The 22,539-nt window shown below is 39.8% G+C and overlaps 2 protein-coding genes across 2 annotated transcripts in view; one reads left to right on the plus strand and one right to left on the minus strand.

Moving 5' to 3' along the window:
• The window catches only part of PPP3R1 (protein phosphatase 3 regulatory subunit B, alpha), a 73,383-nt gene extending 63,047 nt beyond the window's left edge, over positions 1–10,336 (minus strand). The window contains exon 1 of the mRNA XM_031655237.1: positions 9,973–10,336. Coding sequence (XP_031511097.1) covers positions 9,973–10,185 — 213 coding nt within the window. The 5' untranslated portion in view covers positions 10,186–10,336. The remainder of the gene's footprint in view (positions 1–9,972) is intronic.
• On the plus strand, positions 10,297–22,529 carry LOC116270337 (spidroin-1-like). Its single transcript, XM_031655500.1, has 3 exons — positions 10,297–10,539; positions 10,603–11,563; positions 21,061–22,529. The coding sequence occupies exons 1-3, from the start codon at positions 10,297–10,299 to the stop codon at positions 21,096–21,098; spliced, it is 1,242 nt and encodes a 413-aa protein (XP_031511360.1). The 3' UTR covers positions 21,099–22,529.
• The last annotated feature ends 10 nt before the right edge of the window (positions 22,530–22,539 follow it).

The raw sequence follows: 22,539 nt of genomic DNA on the forward strand, positions 1-22,539 counted from the left end.
TACTGCACTAAATAAGGTCTAGAGAGTTTATGATATTTGTTCAAGGTCACATTGCTAATAAATGGCAGAGCCAGAATCTAAATTCAGATCTTCCCAACTCCAAATCTCATGCTGGTAATTAGAAGATTACTGACAATGTGGCTGGGCACAATGGCTCATGCCTACAATCCCAGCACTTTGGGAGGCTGAGGCAGGCAGATTACGAGGTCAGGAGCTCGAGACTAGCCTGACCAACATGGTGAAACCCCGTCTCTACTAAAAATACAAAAATTAGCCAGGCATGATGGCACATGCCTGTAATCCCAGCAAAGAGGCTGAAGCAGAAGAATCACATGAACACAGAAGTCGGAGGTTACAGTGAACCAAGATTGTGCCACTGCACTCCAGCCTGGCCCACAGAGTAAGACTCCATCTCCAAAAAAAAAAAAAAGATTACTACTAATGGAAGTAAGTTTCATTGACATGCAGGTGCAAAATCATTGTAGACAAGCAGTATCTAACGGAAATTTCTGCCACAATGGGTATGTTCTTTATCTACACTGACACAGTAGCCACTAGCTAAATGTAGCTATTGTGTACTTGCAGATACTGTGAATGAAGAACTGAATTTATACTTTTACTTAACTTTAATTAACTTTAAAATTTAAACCACCAATATAACTAGGGTCTTCTGAATTAAACATCACTGAACTGTGGTGGACTGAAAAACAAGAAATGTGCCGGGCGCGGTGGCTCACGCCTGTAATCCGAGCAATTTGGGAGACTGAGGCAGGCAGATCATGAGGTCAGGAGTTTGAGACTAGCCTGACCAACATGGTGAAAACCCGTCTCTACTAAAAATACAAAAATTAGCCAGGTGTGGTGGCACACGCCTGTAACCCCAGCTACTCAGAGGCTGAGGCAGAGGAATCGCTTGAACCTGGGAGGCTGATGTTGCACTGAGCCAAGATTGTGCCACTGCCCTCCAGCCTAGACAACAGAGCGAGACTCCATCTCAAAAAAAAAAAAAAGCAAGAAAAAGAAAAACAAGAAATGTACGAACAGATGTTAACAGTCCAGAAGCAAGGTAAAAGCAGCGTGACTGCCAGAGAGCGAGACAGAGCTGAAGTATTCCTCTGTTTATAAGCTCACTCTTTACTTGAGAAAGAGTATATTAGTAATTTATAATTCATGAAATTCTATTTGTTAGGGAACATAGGTACACCAGGAACAAATATGTAAGTACAGATTTCTCTTATTACCCATTATCACGTGTTTTTCCAGAGATTCCAATTTTTATTAAAGATTGCCTTACAAGATATACTAGACAATGCCAACCTATTGCATGCCTAAAATAGGGACTTGCTTATGGCATTACACTCTGGAGGATATGAAAGAAAAGCATCCCTGAATCTAGACAGATTAAAAATAAAGTACTAGTGGACAGTGCTAGTAAGGGCCAAGGGTAACATCCTTTCTGTAGGCTGCTATGCTTCATTCTATTGTAACTAGGTTTTAAAATGCATACCTAATTCTAACATAAAAATAAAAATGAATACTCTGTGTTTAAAGAGCTGGCCAACGCACCAGTGATTTTACTAACACCACAAAAACAAGTCAGTGTGACATCTCATCTACCAGAATGTTTTTTGGGGATACCAACAGGGCTACCAATGTGGCCCTCTTTTCATTACTTACAAGAAATGTTTAAAAAACAAAACAAAACTCTATGAGGAAGAAAAGTATAGGAATCTATGAATTGTTTAAATTATTAGTGCTAAACTTCAAAAGATTTCCTACAGAAATCTTCAAACATTTTAAATATTTCATAGTACAAGACTATAAAATCCAAAGACAAACACAGGATCGCATTTATCAAAATTTTATTCCTGAACCAGACCTATAAATTAGCCAGAATTATACCGTCAACTCACAAACACTGAGGACATACGGGAGTCTATGGAGAAAATTCAGAAAGGGAAGAATAGATGAGGCCTACTGGAGAAAAGGCTTATTTGGAAAGGTAAAAACGAGGAATAAATTTTAATCAGGCTTGAGTTAAAAAAGATGCTTTATCCATTACACTTCAGAGGTCATTTTCTCTTTTAAGAATTTGTTATCCATGTAATGTGTAATAAGATATCAGGTAGAAATAAGTACAAAAAAAGGTTCTAGTAAAATGTTATTTTCCCCAGAGTAATTTCTTAAGAACATGGTCATAGTTCAGACCCTCGTTAAAGTAACAACCTCTATCATTATAAAATTGCTACCTAATTAGAATTATCAATTGTTTCTGACTCATTGTTTACATTTCAAATATCATTAAAAACTTTGTAATAAAACTGACTGTAATGAGTAAACTATGAGTTTACTCATAGTTTATAATAAGTAGCATATCATTAAAGCTCTTTTACAATCAATCTTTTAAATAAGAACTAAATTAAAATCCATATGTTGCCACAGGCAGAAAAAAAAAAACGAAAAAACCCCACACAAAAAACTCTTCAAAGAATATATAAACAAGAAACTTAATACTGGGGGAGGAGTGGCCAGGGAAGACTTACTTTCCATTTTAAATCTTTCAATATTATTTGAATTTTTAAGTGACTATATTAATATAGTGTCTTTAGAACTTTAGAAAAAAAATTAAAATACGGATCTAAAACTGCATGTTTCCCCTTCCATAAAAGCTGAACTCAAAAAATGATTCCTTTTAGACCTATGTAAATTGATCAGAAGAACAAACAAATCTGAGTTACTAAAGGAAAGACTGCCCAAGTATTAAGCTCTTTTTTGGTTAAAACCCCTGTTTTCTAGATTTATTTCCTAGGTCACTGACCCACTGTTGCCTTCTCCTAAGTCCTAGCTACTATTTAGTTATATTTATTTACTCTTCGTTAACTGCCTAACAATCCCCCAAACTGGGTAACACAATCCTCTTCCACAGCCCTCACCCCTCAAAACCACCCCAGTTCCCTGAGCCTCAATGTCATCCTCAGCAAATTAACTTGCCTCAAATTATCCCGAGATACGAAGACGATTTAGGCCACCTGGTATGAACTCCATTATTAAAACGTATCTGTTGCCATGGCCTATTTCTCTTCATTCTGATTTTTTCTCTCTTTTAATGTCTATCCTTTCCTTTTACCCTCTTCTTTCTAACTTTTCTAGAGCTCATTCCATTAATTACGCTCTTATAGCTCCCTCTCCTGGCTTTTCTAATTCTCAAGAATATCCACATCTTTCCCTTACCAAAAAAGAACTTACTCCAACTGTAAACCACTGAAGTTAATTATCCTTTGTCTTTCATAAATGTCTCAAAAAAAAAAAAAGGAACTGACACTCATTGCCTTCAATGTCCAATGAGCACCTATTTCCTTAGTCCACTTCACATACTCCTCCTTCAAAGAGTACTTAACATCTACTATATACCAAGTATTTGGAATATAAGAATGAAAAGACAAAGACAAGGCTTCTGCATTCACAGAGTTTACATTCCCCTGCAATCTTGTTTGTCACCTAGGACATGACTGAAGTTATTCTTAAAAATTATCAATATTCCTCTAATGACCAAGTCCATCAGTATTTTTTTAATCTTCATCTTTACATCCAAACAGCTATAACCCTGACTCAAATATTTTACTTCCAGGCCAGGCCTGGTGGTTCACGCCTGTAATCCCAGCACTTTGGGAGGCTGAGGTGGTCAGATTGCTTGAGCTCAGGAGTTTGAGACCAGCCTGGGCAACATGGCAAGACCCTGTCTCTACAAAAAATACAAAAATTAGCTGGCTGTGGTGGTGTGCACCTGTAGTCTCAGCTACCTGGGAGGCTGAGGTGGGAGGATGGCTTAAGCCTGGGAGGCAGAGGCTGCAATGAGCTGAGATCGCACCACTGCACTCCAGCCTGGGCAAAATAGCAAGATCCTGTCTCCAAAAAGAAAAAAAAAATTATTCTGTTTATTTTCCAAGTACATTATCACATTTGTTAAATAATTACAGTATAATGTCTCAAGCCTATCTATCTATCTATCTAAAACCAAGCTCACCTTCTTCTAACACTACTTCTAACCAGCAACTCACTCCTACTTTCCTGGTTTTATTTGTAGTGTGCTACCTTTATATCTAATCACTAGGTTAGGTCATCCTTCATGACTGTTTCCTCATCATCAGTTTCTAACTCTTTTCAACTCTGTATTTAAAATGCCTCCATTTTTATTTACTTTCAAATCCTCATAACTTCATACTTGTAATACTACAAAGCAGTATTCCTTTGTGGAACTCACCTCACCTAGTTTCCACCCTTTCCAAGTCACCCAGCATCTTACTTCCAGATTAATCAATGGTTCCCCAGTGGACCAAACTGTACTCACGGTTAAACCATTTACAACTTAACACATGATTTCCTTTCCAGTCTAAACTCTTATATAACCTACATAATAGTTTTCATCTTTTTCTCCTTCCTTTTCATGTTAAAAGGATGAGAAAAATTCCCCTTCTTGTCTAAGGAGAGTCATATACTCCCTTCTACCCCCTTGGAGACATTAAGTTGTCAATAATCCTGTCTTTTCTCTTTGAAAAGATGCAAAAGATAATCTCTCCCGTTTTACTGACTTTTTTTTTTTTTTTTTTTGAGACGGAGTCTCGCTCTGTCGTCCAGGCTGGAGTGCGCTAGCACAATCTCAGCTCACTGCAACCTCCGCCTCCTGGGTTCAAGTGGTTCTCCTGCCTCAGCCTCCTAAGTAGCTGGGATTACAGGCGCACGCCACCAAACCCGGCTAATTTTTGTTTTTTTAGTAGAGACGGAGTTTCACCATGTTGGTCAGGCTGGTCTCTAACTCCCAACCTCGTGATCCGCCCACCTCAGCCTCCCAAAGTGCTGAGATTACAGGAGTGAGTCACCGTGGCCCGCTCTTTTTCTTTCAATCCCAAGATAAATCCTTCCTCAACACTAAATTCTCTAGCTTTCATCCTCTCTGCTACTCGAAGTTTTAAAGAGCAATCTAAATTCAATGTCTCACTACATCCAGGCTTCCCTTGCCACCATTACAACAAACTACTGTTGCCCAAGTCATCAAAACCCTCCTATTATCTCCAAAAGACATCTTTAAGTCATCTTTCTTGATCTCTGCAGTATTTATTCACTGCTGACTCCTTCCTCCTTAAAACTCCCTTCAATCTGGCATCATGCTGCTCATTTCCCAACTCTCTTATAGGCTATTCAATGACAAACTTCACAGGTTCCTCGTCCTCTACCTGCATTTTTACGTGTACCATCTTTAGAGTTTACTCTCTTCACTTCTCGTTTTATATTCTCTCTACACAGTATTTCATCCAGTTTCATGGCTTCAAGTACTACCTAACATAAATGCACAGACAATGCTCAAATCTTTATTGCAAGCCCCAGATGTCTCTTCTGAGCACAAGATACAGACAGCCAATTACCTGTTGTCCATAATCACCTAGATAACCCAAGATTAATATTCCCTCCCCACCCCCTGCCCCCCAACACAGTCTTGCTCTGTCACCCAGGCTGCAGCGCAGTCACGCAATCTTGGCTCACCACAACCTCTCCCTCCCAAGCTCAAGCTATCCTCCCACCTCTGCCTCCTGGGTAGCTGGAACTACAGGCGTGTGCTACTTTGCCCGCCTAACTTTGTATTTTTGTCCAGATGGGCTTTCACCATGTTGCCCAGGCTGGTCTGGAACTCCTGAGCCCAAGATTCACCTGCCTCGGACTCCCAAAGTGCTTGGATTGTAGGGATGAGGCACTGTGCCTAGCCAACCCATGTTTCCTTTAAATTCAACATGTGCAAAAATAAAAATCCTCATCACTCCCCCAAAGCCTTCTCCTACATCTCCTAGGAAAATATGCATTTCTAACAAGCTCCCAGATGATAATGATGCTGCTAGTCCAGGATCCACTTCTTGAGAATCACTGTTCAAACACATGTGCCTCCTTCTACCTCCAGGCTATCAAGTTCTTTCTGCTATCTCCTAGGCCATGATATGTACGTAGTAGGCATTGTTAATATTTCACAGCACTCTATCCTATTGAACTTGGAATCTTGCAACATAGCATCCCAAGCACTAATTACCAAATAATAGAAGACTAGAGATGAAACAATAGTCATCCCAGCAAACTGGAAGTTTCTCGAGGACAGGAACAGTATTCCCCATGTAGTCCTAAAACCTAACCTTAACCAAATAGATGCTCAATAAATATTTGCTAGGTGGATAGCATTATCCAAAGCCAGAAACCAAAGCAGAATTCATCACCTCTTTTCTTCCCCATAATCCAATAGTTACCAAGTTCTTTCTTCTACCACCTAAATGTATCTCCTGCAGGGTCCCTACTATTCCCATCTGCATTGTTACTGTATTCTCCCCATCTGCATTGTTACTGTATTCTTTCACGTTCTTCTGTCTCACATAAATTACTGCAATTATTTCTTAATCCCCATGTCTAGATTCATCTATCCTATTATCCACAGGGCCATCAGAATGGTCTCTTTAAAAAAGTAAATGAGACAATGTCATTCTCCTGCTTGAAAACAACTTCCCATTGCTTTCAGGAAAGAAAAGGTTAACTCCTTCATGATATGCAAATCACTCTATGATCTAGTGTCAAACCACCAGACACTACCCTCTTCCTCTCCAGCCACGCTAAACTAATACTTTAGTTCTCTGGATAGCTTGTATAGCTCATGCTTCCATGACTTCTAACAGAAGCTCTCTATGTGATGTGCCCTTCCTCACTGGCTAAATACTCAAAGACTCAGTTCAGACACTTTCTCTTCCAGGAAGCTTTAAGTGACATTCATCCCCAGTGTGGATTAAGCCTCTTCCCATGTACTCTTACAGCATCCCATGTTTAGTTTAATAGCACACAGCACACTGCATAATCACTGTCTTATTTACCCTACTTGATTAATTTCCTTGGAGATAACAATCATGTCTTATGTACATATAGTTAGTGCTAGGTATATTAAGAGACATTTGACTAAACTTTAAATAAACACATTCCTTCCTATTCTCTAAACAGTGGTTCTCAAAGTTCAGCCCACACCACAATCATCTGGAAGACCTATAAAACTCAAGATTGTTGGCTCATCTCCAGAATTTTGGATTCAGTTGTTCCAGGGTGGGGCCTGACAAGTTTCCAAATGATGCTGCTGTTGTTGGTTTGGCAACCATTTTTTAAGAATCAATGCTCCAAATGTACATTGTCTCTTCCTACCTTTAGGATTCAAAGTGCCTTCTTCTAGATGCCTGCAACTCTGCCTACTGCAACCCTAATCTTTTTAGACCTAGCTAGCTCAATTGTCACCTCCTTCATAAAACTTGTCCTAATCCCAGGTGAAAATGATCTTGCTCCTTCCTAAATTTCTATCATGCTTTGTGTGTACTATTCATATGACACTCATCATACGCTAACTTACTTCACAGTTACTGGCATTGTCTTACATTCTCTACTTAAATGAAGGTAGGAAACCTGCCTTAATCATTGCAATATCCTCCACAACAGAGAGCACAATAACCAGTAAACAGCAGACAAAATCTGCAAGTATTTGTTGATAGAAATGAATCCCTGTAGCTTGCCCCAGAGTCCGGGACCATGGTCTGACTTAATCCTCCTGGCCCAAGGTGACTTCCTTATACTGCCTTGCTACCTATAACAGTTGCCTGATCCTTCCATACTTGTCTGTCCCTCTCATTGCTGACTGACCCTTAGTTTCTTTACCTTATACCTTGAGCCATTTTAATTTTCTCATTCACTATGGGACAAAATGAGTGGACAAATTTTCTCAGGACAGATGTGAATTTTAATTCCGCTGGTCATAAGACAGGATTTTTCCTAAAAAGTGGTCTTTGCCACAGAATCTGAACTAGAATATGTTGTGTAAAACTCTACATACAATTATAGACGACAATAAATTTAAGTTCTAGGTGCAGATCATGGAGATGAAAAAAAGTTTAAAAGCACAAAGACATGAAAAGGTCTTTGTAAAATTTAAAGCTCTCTTAAGAAACAAAACGTAAAACAACTACCTTTATATTACGTTCATATAAGTATCTAGAACAAAATCCGTATTATCTATTTCAACAAAAACGGATACAAAACACCTGGTTCAGCAGAAATTCCTAGGTCAGTATTTACAGAATTTTTTTTTTAACATATAACCTTCATTCTCCCTCGACGCTTAACAATTTAAAACTCAAGGGTGAAGGGAGGGAAAGACTTTAACTTTCAGAAAACAAAAGAAATAAACTGCTTTTAAGGCACCAACTAAATACCTGTCAGAAAAGATCCTTGAGAGTTCAATTAAATCTTATAAGCCTTTTTACTTTCTTCATACTTGAATTAACTAGTGATATTTCATAAATACTGTAAATGCTGTTGACAAAATGTAAATAATAGTAAGAGTTCTAACAGATTTTTCCAAAGGGTGTGGAAGTTTTCAGAACTGCATGTTCAATTAACCAGAAAAATTAACCAGATCATTCCAAAGCCTGATTTACTTGGGTTAATCGACATCCCATATGGCAAAGTTGAGTTACGAGTATGGTCTTGATACTTTCAAACCAGTACTGTATTCAACAGACCAAAATAACCCTAAAGTTGGAAAGCCACTGCCAACATTACGTAGGTTCTGAAATGGTATTGGGAGGACGAAAGAGGGGGAAAAAAAAAAAAAAGAAAAAACCAACAGTTGAATTAGGAAATAAACACTGAAAAGGGAGCTGTTAAGAAAAGGAACATATTGACCTGGCAGGAAACAATATCGTTTGATACATCGTAAAATATTTTAAAAGACAAGAAAACAGAGTAACAGGAAAATAAGAAATTTAAGAGCTAAAGGAGAATTTCCCAAATTCAGTCTGTTGTTCAAAAAACAGAGGAAGGGGTGCACTGCAAGAGAGTTACTATTTGGAAACCATATCACTTCGCTACATAATACATAAACAACAAAAGGCTAGATCATTGTTCCTCAAATGTGTTGTTTATAAACCTAAGTAAAAACACTCCCTGCAATGAACAAAGATCTTCAAGATTCTGACCTTCAAGTAAAGTATGTGCATAAGGAAATTCTATTAAAGCACTGAAATGTAATTTTTCACTTCAAAAGACTATGCCAACAAAAAGATTATACGATGAATGGCTATGATCTTCCTAAAGTGTTTTGTGACTTTCAGGTGCCAAAGTTGCCTCTCAGAGCTGCCTCGAAAGTTGGCAGGGGAAAACTTTCTCTACACATCAAAATCGGCAATCATTTAAATCTGCTTCAATCTGGGTTTTAAGTGCACCAGTGAGCACTTACTCATTTGCCCTATATTTTAAATAAAAGCTGAATTACCTGAACATTCTACTTTCACTTTCTTCCCTATCACCACCAAATCGATTTTAAGTTGTAAGCAACAGCATTTCTCCCTTCAGTAATTCACCACATATACTGAAGCACTTAAATTCTACATACAGGGTGGGATACCACACAGTGAAGAGATGCCAAGAAATTACCCACCGTCAACCAGTTTAAGTCTTCTGACAACTGTTCAAAGACTTTTAGAGAAAGCCTAACAACTGAATCACATGATGGAGTATCTGATATACACGGAATAGCACTCTGAACTTTCCCTACTGTGTATACAACTCTTGATTACAAAGAGGAAGCTAACGACAAGGGCTTCCCCGAGCGAGAGAACCGGTAAGGTAACAGGCTAAAAGGGCGTCGTTGATTTCTTGGCTACAGCGACAGAGACGGGAGACACACCCCTAGCGTCGGTCTGAAACACTACAGCAGCGAATTCTACCTAGGGATTAATGTGAGGGTAAGGAAAGACAAATTTAAATCGCCATGATTCAAAAACAACCACTCCGAGAGAGACACGCGAAGGTAGCAAAGAAAATGAAAAAACCCTTGGTAGTAAGGAAAGCACGAAAAAGTAAGCGTCCCCATTTCTCTCACACCAAGTTCGCGTATGTTTTCGTGAACACCTTGGATCTTTCCGGTTCGCCAGGGCAGCGAGGAAAGCAGCAACGAAAGGAAACCCCGCAAGGCTGCGCACGGCAGCTAAACCGACGCTCGCAGGAGAGAAGTGAGTGGCAGGGTTCCCTGCCAAGACTCTCTGCTGGGAAATAGGGAGTGAGTGGGAGAAGCAGCAGCTCTGGAGAGAAAGTGGGTCTTATGTAAAGCGCCATTTGCCACATATTGTTATTCTCATAGGATTTCAGAATACCCTCGAACTTGAAAAACAGAGTGAGCGTGGGGGGGGGGCTCCACGTGGAGGAGGGTCGCGAGAAGGGGAGCGCGCCGGGATGATGGCCGGGGGTGCCGGCGGGGGTCGATGCCCGGCGGGAACGGCGCCGCGGGGGTGGGGCGACGGCGGGGCGGCGGCCGGGCGGCGGAGGGGCGCCCCGCAGAGGCCGGGGGCGGGCGCGGGGGACCCGCCGCCGTCCTGTCAACAGCCGCCCCGCCGCCCTCGCGGGCTAACCCGCAACCGCCGCGGGACCCGCCGAGCCTGGGTCTCTGGAATTTTCCACGGGGGACAGCCGATCAGGGGCGTAGGGGCTCGCCCCCGCACCCGACCCGGACGGCGGCAGTAGGGGGAGGGATGGTGCATCGAGGAAGCCAAGGTCTCACCATTTTGCTCGGCGGGTCGGCGGCTCGCTGGCTTGGAGAAGTGTCGCGCTCAGGCGGGCTCGCAGGAAGCGGCGGCGGCGGCCCAGCTGCGGCCCTCGGGTCGCCGGCGGGGAGGGGGCGCGCGTGGGGGAGGGGAGGCGGCGCCGCGGGGCCCGCGCCGGCCGGGTGATTGGGCACGCGACGGAGCGGGCAGGGCAGAGGGAAATAAATTAAGGTCGAGATTCAGAGCCGGAGAGCGCTGGACGAGCAGCGGCGAGAGGCAGGAGAGGCAGAGAGGAAGAAAGGAGGGGGAGAAGGGGCGAAGAGGGCCAGGAGACTCGGGGGCTGCAGCCTCGCGCTCGCGCCGGAGCCGTGACGGACTCACTGCAGTGGCTCGCGCTGACCCGCAACCTCAAGGCACGAAAAAGGGGGAGGGTGGAGAGGGAGGGGAGAGCGGAGCGCTGCAGCGCGCGGGGCGGAGGCGGGGGCGCGCGCGGGCCGGCGGCGGGGGCGGGGCTTCCGCGAGCGCCGCACATCCGGGAACCCGCGCGCCCCGCTCGGCGGCGGCTGCCGCGGCGCTCTGGCAAGCTCTGGTTGGGGAACGCTGCGCGCGCGGACCACGTTCGCCCCTCAGCCGGCCGTCCCATGCGTGCAGGGTGGGGGGAAGACCAGGGGCGGGGGCGCGGACGTCGGTGACGTCGTGTGGCGGAGCCCTTCCTGTCATGTGGCTGGAGGCGGGCGGGGAAGAAGGCAAGGCTGGGAGGGGAAGGAGGAAATGCGAGGGTTCCCGGGAGGGAGGAAGCGCTAGGGGTGCGCGAGTGCTAGCGAAAGGGGGAGTTGGGCCCTGGATTGGAAGCCTGGCGGGAGAGGAGGAGCAGAGGAACAGTCTTAGTGTGTCAGAACCACCCGGATGCCGCACCAAAAAAAAAACAGGAAAAATCCAAGTCCTGCGAGAGGCAGTCAAAGGTATCTGTGTATCCGTGTACCGACTTGGATCCACTACAGAATTGCACGGCCCTTCAGGACTGCTGTCACCCCGGTGCAGCACCCGCAGGCCCATCTGTAATATGATTTGGCAGAGTCAGGAACCAGGTTGCAAAGACAGGGAAGCGAGCCAAAGCTGGCCGCAGCTCGAGGCATGGGGAAAACCTGGACAAACGAGGAGAAGAGATACTTCCCACTCGCAGAAAGACTTTCCACCCAGCTCTGCATTCCCATAAACCGTCCAGACTCCCCTTTGGCGGAGTCCATCGGTCTTTGTTTAAAAAAAAAAAAAAATAGATTGCCCGCTTATCCTTTTAGTAGAGCTGTATCCACTCTTGTGGCGATTATCTTCCCTGAAAATTCAGATTACAATAGGAAATTGCATCGAGAAAAACATAAGGAGGAAATTTATGTTTGAGAGAAGAAATAAAGCTGTCAGGGGAGGTGTGATGAGGATAACCAAGAAAACATTTTGCAACTATTTTAACTAGTTACTCCTTTTCAAGCCTTGATAATCGCGCACGCTGTGTGTTTGAGAGTGTGTGTGTGTGAGAGAGAGAGAGAGGATGTTTTCTGAGTGATCGGAAACTCCTTATTGATAAACCCTTTGAGTCGTTTTATAAAAAGCCATTGTGTTAAAAAAAAAAAAAAAAAAGTCTTAATGCTCCTTATATGAGAACTTTATTCTTTTTCTGTGCTCATTATTTTTCCATATGATGAGCATGCATTTTTTCTAATAAACGCTCAGCGATGTGCCCTAGGAGTAAATGGTGCCTCTCTCTCTCCCCCGCCCCCACCCGCCCCTCCATGCCTCCCCTCCCCCCTTCAGAAGCTACTTTGCTGCTTTGTCAGGATGAATAAGGAAAAGAACTTAGACATAGCAAGCTATGTCACACAGTGAATGTATCAAGGAAAGGCCAAGAAGGGACACTTTCTTCCACTTTCTTCAACATATTTGATTTAAATATGTTGCTATTTGGTACCAATATATTACAGAACAAGAAAAAGTCCCTAAGCTATACGTGTAACGTTTTCTAGGTATACTATTTAAAATTAGTTTTTTTATCATAAAAAGAAGTGCTTTTTAAGAAAAAGTACTATATGCAAAATTCTTCCTCTCTCAACTACATTTGTTTGTGTCCCTTGGACATTTTCAGTGAAAATCAAATTATTTTAACTAAGGGGTATGTATTAAGAAGGAATTCGAGCTATTTGGAATACAGTGGATTTAAAACAACCCATAATTTCGTTGTGTTGGAGGCAATTTATACTAGTCCGAATCCAGTAAGGTAAGTAAATCCAAAAGGCACCTTTAATAGATTTTTCCTCAAAACGCTGGGGGGAAAAAGTATGATAAGCAGTCATTCTCCTTTTTGTGTCTTTCCATTAAATTTTGGTGTAAAGCTTGGTATAAGTGGGAACAGGTACCAAATAGTCCTGCAGAAGCATACTTATTTTTAAATATGTATGTATCAAATAGCCCTGCTAAAAGCATACATGTTTTTAAATAACTAGATAAATGTATAGGTAATGGACATATCTTTGTGGCTTATTTTTCCTAGAAAATTTAACAAGCTTTTAGATGATTATCACAAAGAATTACATCATATAAATTAAAGGGAGAAACACTTAAGACAGGGATGCCAGTTACAAGAATTAGTAACAGGTAGGCATGAGGTGATAAAGGATACCAATGGCAGAGGAAAGGAAAGGCGAATATGAACAACTTGAAGCAAAAATGGACTGGCTATGCAACATAGTAGATGTGTGGAATAGGGAGAAATAAAAGGTGACCAGTTTTCGTTTTGATGATAGGAAATAGTGTTACCATTAAGAGAAATGGAGAAGTCCAAAGTTTGGCTATTGAGTGAAAAGAGATGAGTTTAGATTTAAAGATTCAAAGTTTTAGTTGCTGATGAGCTATGCCAGTGGAAGCACCCAAATAGAAGCTGAAAGTGCAGGTTAGAAAGGAATAGAGATATGGGAATCAACTGTAAAACAGATTAAAATGAAATCTTCAAAGTTTTCCTTATTTAATTAGTGATAGGAGAAAGAAGAGACCCAGAGATAATAATAAAGCTGCTAGGTAGAAAAAAAATTAAAGGAAAAGAGTTTTAAGAAACAGGGTAGACCAGGTAAAGTGGATTACGCCTGTAATCCCAGCACTTTGGGAGGCCAAGGTGAGTGGATCACCTGAGGTCAGGAGTTCGAGATCAGCCTGGCCAAACTGGTTAAACACTGTCTCTACTAAAAATACAAAAATTAGCTGGGTGTTTTAGCATGTACCTGTAATCCCAGCTACTTGGGAGGCTGAGGCAGGAGAATCGCTTGAACCTGGGAGATGGAGGTTGCAGTGAGCCAAGATCGCACCACCATTGCAGCCTGGGCAACAGAGCAAGACTGTCTCAAAAAAAAAAAAAAAAAAAAAAGAGGGTAATATTTACAGTCATGTTTGACCATAGGCAGCCAGCCTCAGGCTTCTGTGTCTCCACAATTACCATTAGGAAGTTAGAAATGTCACAGGATATTATTTCCTCCGTAGACCTTTAAGATAATAGTGACATCCAGAAGGTTGCCTTACTCTTAAAGGACTGATCACTGCCATTAATTCATATATAATATTTAAGGGTTGCAGGAGAAACAAATTACCTTTTCTGTAGTTGTCTAAGGTATTCTTTACAGCATTACTCCCCAAATGGCCACTTTTAGTTATGATTATACTTACTAACATCAACTAGAAACTATGTTTGATTTTTCTACTCTTGTACATAGGAAGAAAATGCCAATTAAAAATGAAAGTCAGTTAAAACCACTTGAAGCCAGGCGCAGTGGCTCACACCTGTAATCCCAGCACTTTGGGAGGCCAAAGCGGGCGATTCACGAGGTCAGGAAATGGAGACCATCCTGGCTAACACAGTGAAACCCCATCTCTACTAAAAATACAAAAATTAGCCGGGCGTGGTGGCAGTCACCTGTAGTCCCAGCTACTCGAGAGGCTGATGCAGGAGAATGGCGTGAACCCTGGAGGGGGAGCTTGCAGTGAGCCAATATCACGCCACTGCACTCCAGCCTGGGCGACAGAGCGAGACTCCGTCTCAAAAAACAAACAAACAAACAAAAACAAACAAAAAAAACCCACTTGAAAGCAATGTCTGTTCCTTTTTAAAATGGCAAGTTGGAGGAAACTTCAGCCTCTCCTCTTAGATAAAATGCATGCCCCAGGTTAAGAATTCCAGGTATAAGAATACTTTGTACCTTTTTGCCACATAGTTCCATACCACAAGGTTTCCTTCTCAGTGGACACTGAGATTGCATAGGGAATAGATCACCTTCCTTCCAGAATTCTTTTTTGTAGTGAGGTGAACACGGGGATGTAAGCTAGCCCTCGGCTCCAGGGTGTGGTTGAGAAAGGGTTCCCAGGCACCTGAGATGCCAAGAGAAGTGGGTCATTCCCTTCCTGTTAAGCAGCAGAGGTTTTTGCCAAGGATCTAAATTCCATCTTGGAAACTCATTTCTCCATAGAAACCATTTCACAAAGAGTTCTATAAACAATGGCCTTCCTGCAGAAAGCCTACTTAAATTATAATGTAGCTGAAATTCTTTATATTTGCTACTAAAAGTTCAATAGTAGAAAATAATACTCTTAAATATATGTATCTTTTTGAATTAATGCATTTGGGAAAAAAATGTATTCCAAGTACTAGATGGGTTTTTTTATTTAATCGTAAATATAACTACTTTTAAAATTATGGACTGTATGCAACTTTTCCAATTCCTACAAGAGAATTAAGAATATTGAATTTGTTCAAAATTAAGCCTTCTATCACTTACTTTTTAGATGAAATACAAATTAGGACAGTTTTTAAATTAGTTTCCTAATAAAAAAATTATATGGTAAATTAGTTACATAAGTTGTTTCTATACTATGCACTGGAACAAAAAGAAAAGGAAAGAAAAATACTTCATAAGATTTATTCCTAAACGTCTTGCATTCACATCTAATTTTGTGTGTTAGAAGAAAAGTCCACGGTGTTTTTAAACACGGTTTGTTAACACTCTTTACATAATGAGCTTTATTCTTTTTCTATGCTAATTATTTTTTCATATATAAGTACATTAAAGTTGGGTAATTATCTACATAAAAATCTACATAAAAAAGAAAGAGAGGACAGAAATCAGAGAGTTTAAACAGTATAGACCTGGGTTAAGGCAGAACTAAAGGGAGCACCTACATTTGAGTGGCAGAAGGAAAAAGAAGTGATAGGAAAGATGACGAACAAACCAGGGGGTCAGAAGACCCAGTAAAGATACACTGGAAGCTGAAAGGGAGGAATTCAAGATCAAAGGTTGATCAACATCATCTAGTGGCTAGGGGAGTCCAGCAGTGTGGTCAGAGAGGACCAAGACAGATGGAGGTGTCCATTGAGGTGTACTAGATTATGTCATGATGTTGTTTATCTGAATTAAAAGTCTGTCTCATTTATTTGGTCTTTATCACATAAAAGTGAATACCAAGAAAAAGCCTGGTTATTTGGACTTTGATAGGATTTCCATTTTACTAGTTTAGTAAGAGTACTTTATACCATCTTCTTAAACATAACAGAAAATATGATGTAAATGTAAAACAAAACTATTATGGCACTGGAGAATACCTATCTGTCATACTTGTTGACCCACTAATGCATGTATGCACTCAAAACTATCTGCATGCTTAGCTCCACACATGAATCAGTGACTGGAGTAAGACCCTAGTTCTAATCTCACTTCTGGTTCCAGGCCATTCCTGTGTGAATTTTGGATAGTCATCTAGCCTAAGTTGCCTAATGTGATAGTCAATAGCCACTTTTAGCTATGTAGGTTTACATTAATTTAAATGAATAAAAATTCAGTTCTGTCTTGTTAACTACATTTCAAGTGCTCAATAGCTGCATACCTAGTGGCTACGGTATTGGACATTGCAGAAAGTTCTATTGGGCAGTACTCATGTAAGTTCTTTGCCTCAAAGTGTTCACCACCAACCACTAATGTAATGCTTGTTTATTACAAAGATAGGAACGTTTCCAATATAATGAGTTAATTTAAACTACCTTAAGTACTCTTAACAATTTGAACAAACATGCAATTAAAACCTGTTTGGGGAAAAAAAAAAAAAAAAGAGGGCCAGGCACGGTGGCTCACACCTGTAATCCCAGCACTTTGGGAGGCCAAGGTGGGTGGATCACGAGGTCAGGAGTTCCAGACCAGCCTGACCAACATGGTGAAACCCCGTCTCTACTAAAAATACAAAAATTAGCCAGGCATGGTGGTGCGTGCCTGTAATCCCAGCTACTCAGGAAGCTGAGGCAGGAGAATCGCTTGAACCTGGGAGGCGGAGGTTGCAGTGAGTTGATACCACGCCACTGCACTCCAGTCTGAGTGCAACTGAGGGCAACAGCAAGACTCCATCTCAAAAAAAAAAAAAAGACAGAAAAATATATTCAAGCAAATGAAAACATACTAATATCAGAAAATATATATTAGATGTTTTATATATGAGAGACTGAAGACAAATGTTAAAGAATATTATCAGTACTTTTACCAAAACGCATATATTCTTTATTAAAATGTGTCAGTTAAACAGTATATTACAATGTAAAAAGATATTTTGCAACAAATGTAATAGAAAAATTTTAATTTATAAAAATATTTTAGCAACTGCATAAAATTAATAGTTAATTTACTTCAGAAATTTTACTTTGTTTTCATGAAAGATTTTTATTTTTCCCTATAATCCAATTTTCACATTTTACCCACAGCCTTAAGATAGATTTCAAGTAGCAATCAGAACACTATAGAAAAATTTTTAATGGCCAGGCATGGTGGCTCACACCTATAATCCCAGCACTTTGGGAGGCCAAAGTGGGTAGATCATGAGGTCAGGAGATTGAGACCATCCTGGCCCACATGGTGAAACCCTGTCTCCACTAAAATACAAAAAATTAGCCAGGTGTGGTGGCGCACACCTGTAGTCCCAGCTACTTGGGAGGCTGAGGCAGGGGAATTGCTAGAACCCGGGAGGCAGAGGTTGCAGTGAGCCAAGATCGCACCAACGCACTCCAGCCTGGTGACAGAGCAAGACTCCATCTCAAAAAAAAAAAAAGAAAAAGAAAAAAGAAAAATTTTAAAATGCAGAGGGCATGTGGTAAGGGATATTTGGGTCACCTCACAACAATTCTTAAGAGATCTTTAATAAAGGATTAGGATTTCAGTTGTTTATTCTATCTAAAAATATAAAAATAGCATTTCTTAGTACTGAATCAGGACTTTGTGCATGAACATACTGAATCCAGTTCTTTCAATTGTCAAAATTTTTCTCAGGGAACTTTGATGGTAGACTGTGGTTCCAAAGAAAAAATAAGAGTACAAGCTATTTTTGGAAGGAAAGAAAATGAGTAAACTAGTCAAAGAAGATTGGTTTGGTGTAGAATATTCATTCATTAGCTTAACTCATCTGATACTTGAAAAGGTATATACTCCAGGATCAGGCTGACCACTAGAAAAGGGAATGTTATTTTCAAACTATAACTCACATGTACTAGGGATTAATTGGTTTTGGATGGCAGACCTCAAAAGTCCCCACTGACTCGTCTTGGGAATAAGGAGCCAATGCCACTGCAGTGCCATTCAGTTCTGAGTAAACAATGATGAGAACATAACTTAGGGTGGCATTTTCTAGGTGGGGATGTATACAGAGCAGGGGACACTGAGGCCATATATTAGGCATTAGTAATATATGTCTTTGTAGGACATGTCTTTGCATGTCCTTTACTTCTGTTGTTTCCACTAGAAGAAAGTACTCTGAACATTGTGCTATTGTTTTTGAGTAAGCCTGTTTCTCTTTCGCCTGACTCTGGACACTGCGTAATTGTTTAGTGGCATAAATGGAATAGCTTAATTCTGAAATATCCTTAGGGGAAACAGTATTGGATCATTAACATGGTTATTATAGAAGATGTTTTAAATATGGAAAAGGGTAAAGAAAGGAAAACCGTCTGTAATCGTAACACCATAATCATTATTTATATTTGGATGTATAGTCAATCATATATATATATAATGTATAACGATGTATTTATTGGTGATATACTGTTTTATTAAATGCTTTTCCACTTAATATTTGGGGAATGTTCCTTACATCTTTCAATATTCTTTATGAATATTTTTGATTTTATATATCCAATTATATTAGTATATGCCTTAATTTATTTAGCAAATCCCTTATAAATTTTGATTTTGGTTGTTTTCAGTTTTTTTCTGTTATAGACAATGATATGTTTATCTTTGACAAGGTCCCACTTTGTGGCCAGGCTGGAGTGCACTGACACAATTGCAACTCACTGCAGCCTCAGCTTCCTGAGCTCAAGCAGTGCTCCCTCCTTAGCCTCACAAGTAGCTGGGACCGCAGGTGCGTGCCACCATACCCGGCTAACTTTTGTATTTTTTTTGTAGAGAGGGGGTTTTGCCATGTTGCCCAGGCTGGTCCCAAACTCCTGAGCTCAAGAAATCAGCCTTCCTCAGCCTCCTAAAGTTCTGGGGCTATAGGTGTGGGCCACTGCACCCAGCCAGGCATAAAGATTTTTTAAAGTTTGTGCCCCCGTAAATTTGTACACCCATATAGGCTGAATAATAGCAGTACTAATATATAACCCAAATATTACCATCTTTAACCTAATTATTTATTTTATTCTTACAACTACTGCATTCCTAGCACTCAACCTGAATTCAGGCACCACAACCCTATTACTATCCCGTGCCTGAAACAAACTGACATGACTAATATCCATAATTTTATCAATTTTATTATCCCTAGCAGAATCCCCATTAACAGGATTCTTGCCTAAATGAATTATCCAAGAATTTACAAAAAACAAGAAGCACCCATTTTCCCACAACTATACAAACTAAATATTGGTATTTCCTTTAAATGTAGGCTTTTAAACAAGTAGCATCTCATCTGAATTTGCATTTCTTGGTTTTATGGTAATATTGAACAGTTTTCCAAAGTTTTGACCTTTTACATCAACCACTAAGAATATATCCCTGTGACTTACCTGTTCAGTGCCCACTTTTCTTGGGGAAATTTGTCTATACATTTTGTATATGAAGGATATGATCCCCATACATTTGTTAGGATGATTCTGCCGAGTTTGTAGTTTGACTTTTGATTCCATTTGTGGCATTTTTGAAGTTTATTTTTCATCCTGTGTATGGGAGAAAATACAACACATGGATGACAACTAAAAAGCTCATATCCTTAATATATAGGTATCCTAGTTAATTAAGAACTATTTTTTTCTTATTATTAATCTATGACTTCTGTGCTGAAAATTGCATGTGTATATATTCAATGACTAGACTTGAAGGCAAAATAGTAAATTAATGAAAACTTTTACTTATAGAACATGGGTTAATTCTTACTTGACATTGCCTACTTTATCTACTATTGAATAATTAATCTGATTCATCAAAAACTTCATTTTTACCTTAAAAATAAGCAAAACTAATTTATCAATCATTTTTTCAATGAAGGGTCAAATGAAGTATGCAAATACTACATTAAGGCCACATAATGAGCTACCCATACAACTGACAAATGACGTCTTCAGAGATTTTTTTAAAAACAATTGAAGATAATATGGTCTGAAAATGTCATATGATATAGGGTCAACTGCATGTGTTATTTTGTTATAATTTGTATCAATAACACACATAAACCACACATGCATTGGTTATAAAATGTTTATATGTCATATACATTGCTTTACAGCGTTTCTCTGTCCAAGCACATACACCATTCTAAAAATTATGCAAAATTTTTTTGGGAGGCTGAGGCGAGTGGATCATGAGGTCAGGAGATCGAGACCATCCTGCCTAACATGGTGAAAACCCATCTCTACTAAAAATACAAAAAATTAGCCAGGCATGGTGGCAGGCACCTGTAGCCCCAGCTACTCGGGAGACTGAGGCAGGAGAATGGCATGAACCCGGGAGGCGGAGCTTGCAGTGAGCCAAGATCACGCCACTGCACTCCAGCCTGGGTGACAGAGCGAGACTCCATCTGAAAATGAAGAAAAAATTATGCAAAATTTTATATTATGTTGTTCTTTCTCTCCATGGTACCCTAAGTAAAACAATTGACAGAAAATAAAACCAGCCACTCATTTGTACCTAAAGTTAACTGCAATGTTGTTCCTCTATATCTGTGTTCTATGAATGTAATAGAAGGATTTGCTTCAACAAAAGTAATATCATAACTAGATATAGTTACAAGTCTGATTTAAATTCTAAGTAGTTAATTCCTTCTGTTTTCCTGGTAGAACAGATTCTTCCTTGTGCAATATTCTAAATTAGAAATATCTTTTATAAGAAAGAATTGACTGCTTATATCAGTTCTCTTTGTAATAATTAAACTTGTCATATACATTTGTTTTTTATTTTAGGGCAAACTTGTTGGAACCAAACTCAAAATATTCACTAGCACATTATCTACAATGCTGTTCTTCCAGGAAAATAAGAGTAATCAAAAAGGTATATTTTGAAGAAATGTAGTTGTAGAAATAAATACATATGATATAATTTCTGCATATATGATATTGTAAATTGTTAAGGTATAGTAAATGAGCCATGCCTCCTTGTTCAAAATTATATCACGAAAATTAATCAGTGTGCTTTAAAAAATAGTCTACTCTTTTGAAAAGAATTTATAACTTTGTATAAGATACATACAATTTATAATACTGTAAGTAGAACTTATTTTTGCATAAATGGCAAATTGCACTAGTGCTAAAATTCTCAAGGTCAGAGCTGAAAATTGCACTGTAAATGCATTTTGTGCATTTTATCAGAATGAGGAAGTTGGTTGCATTTCTAAGAAAATATTTAAAAGTGTGTATTTTTGAATAAAAATGAAATGTTTGGTAAATGAGTTTTTTTTTTCAGTGAATCCTACATGTTCTTTGATTTTTAAAGAGCATGTTCATTTCCTCACAAAATCAAAAAGTTCTGTTAACCACTCAAGTGACAAATGTGAAGGAAGAGAGGCATTAACATGTAAACAAATTACCTATATTAAAAAAAAGTAGAGTTTCAGGGCCCATTCCACTTTAGGCACAAATTTTGTCAATGGTGATTTTGCTTAGTTTCAATTTGTTTTTCCCATTATATATTAAAATTGCTGCTCATTTTAGTTCCAAGACATCACTATAGTCATTAGTTACCCTGCCTAAGAAGAAAAGATTCTTTCTTTTACTATAAATCAGTGTCTTTACGATTAGCAGGGCCCTGTGTCTTTTCCCATTGTCAGCATCTGTATAAGGGTGGTTTGCCAAGAAAAAAAAAGACTTTTCAAAAAACAATGGGGAATAGTGAAGTGTGAAGAATGAAGAAGCAATAGAGCCTCCAGCATAACGATTACAATCAGGTCCTTCCAGAAACTCATGCTGGAGCTGTATGCTTTCTGGCCGTCATCCCTCCTTTCTTGCCTACACTAATCTCAAATTCTGAGCTTTGAAATCCCCACCCTACACCTGTTTCCAACCCAGTCTTCTATCCTTGCTTCTTTTTATGAGATCCTATAAAGCACTGAAATTAGCAATTATAGTGGATCAACCCAAGAGCCAGAGGATGGTTTTATTTGCAGAAAACAGGTAACAGAAAGCACTTTAAAATTGATTGTGCTGTCTACAATGTTGTGTAAACATTTGGTATGACTGAACAGAACCTCCCCTGTTAGGTAATTGGATAAATTACAAAGTAAGAGTACTGCCCACTGTGATATTTTGTAATCTGCTTTTCGTTTAAAAAACTGATGTTATAGAAAAAAGACCTTTCTTCTAACTTAGAAACATTAGATCCTATGGTCCTTCTTTAAATGTGATTACATTTCCTATTTTTAATCTTTTTTTTTTTTTTTTTTTTGC

This window comes from Papio anubis, chromosome 14 (assembly GCF_008728515.1).
Source record: "Papio anubis isolate 15944 chromosome 14, Panubis1.0, whole genome shotgun sequence".
Taxonomy (NCBI): Eukaryota; Metazoa; Chordata; class Mammalia; order Primates; family Cercopithecidae; genus Papio; species Papio anubis.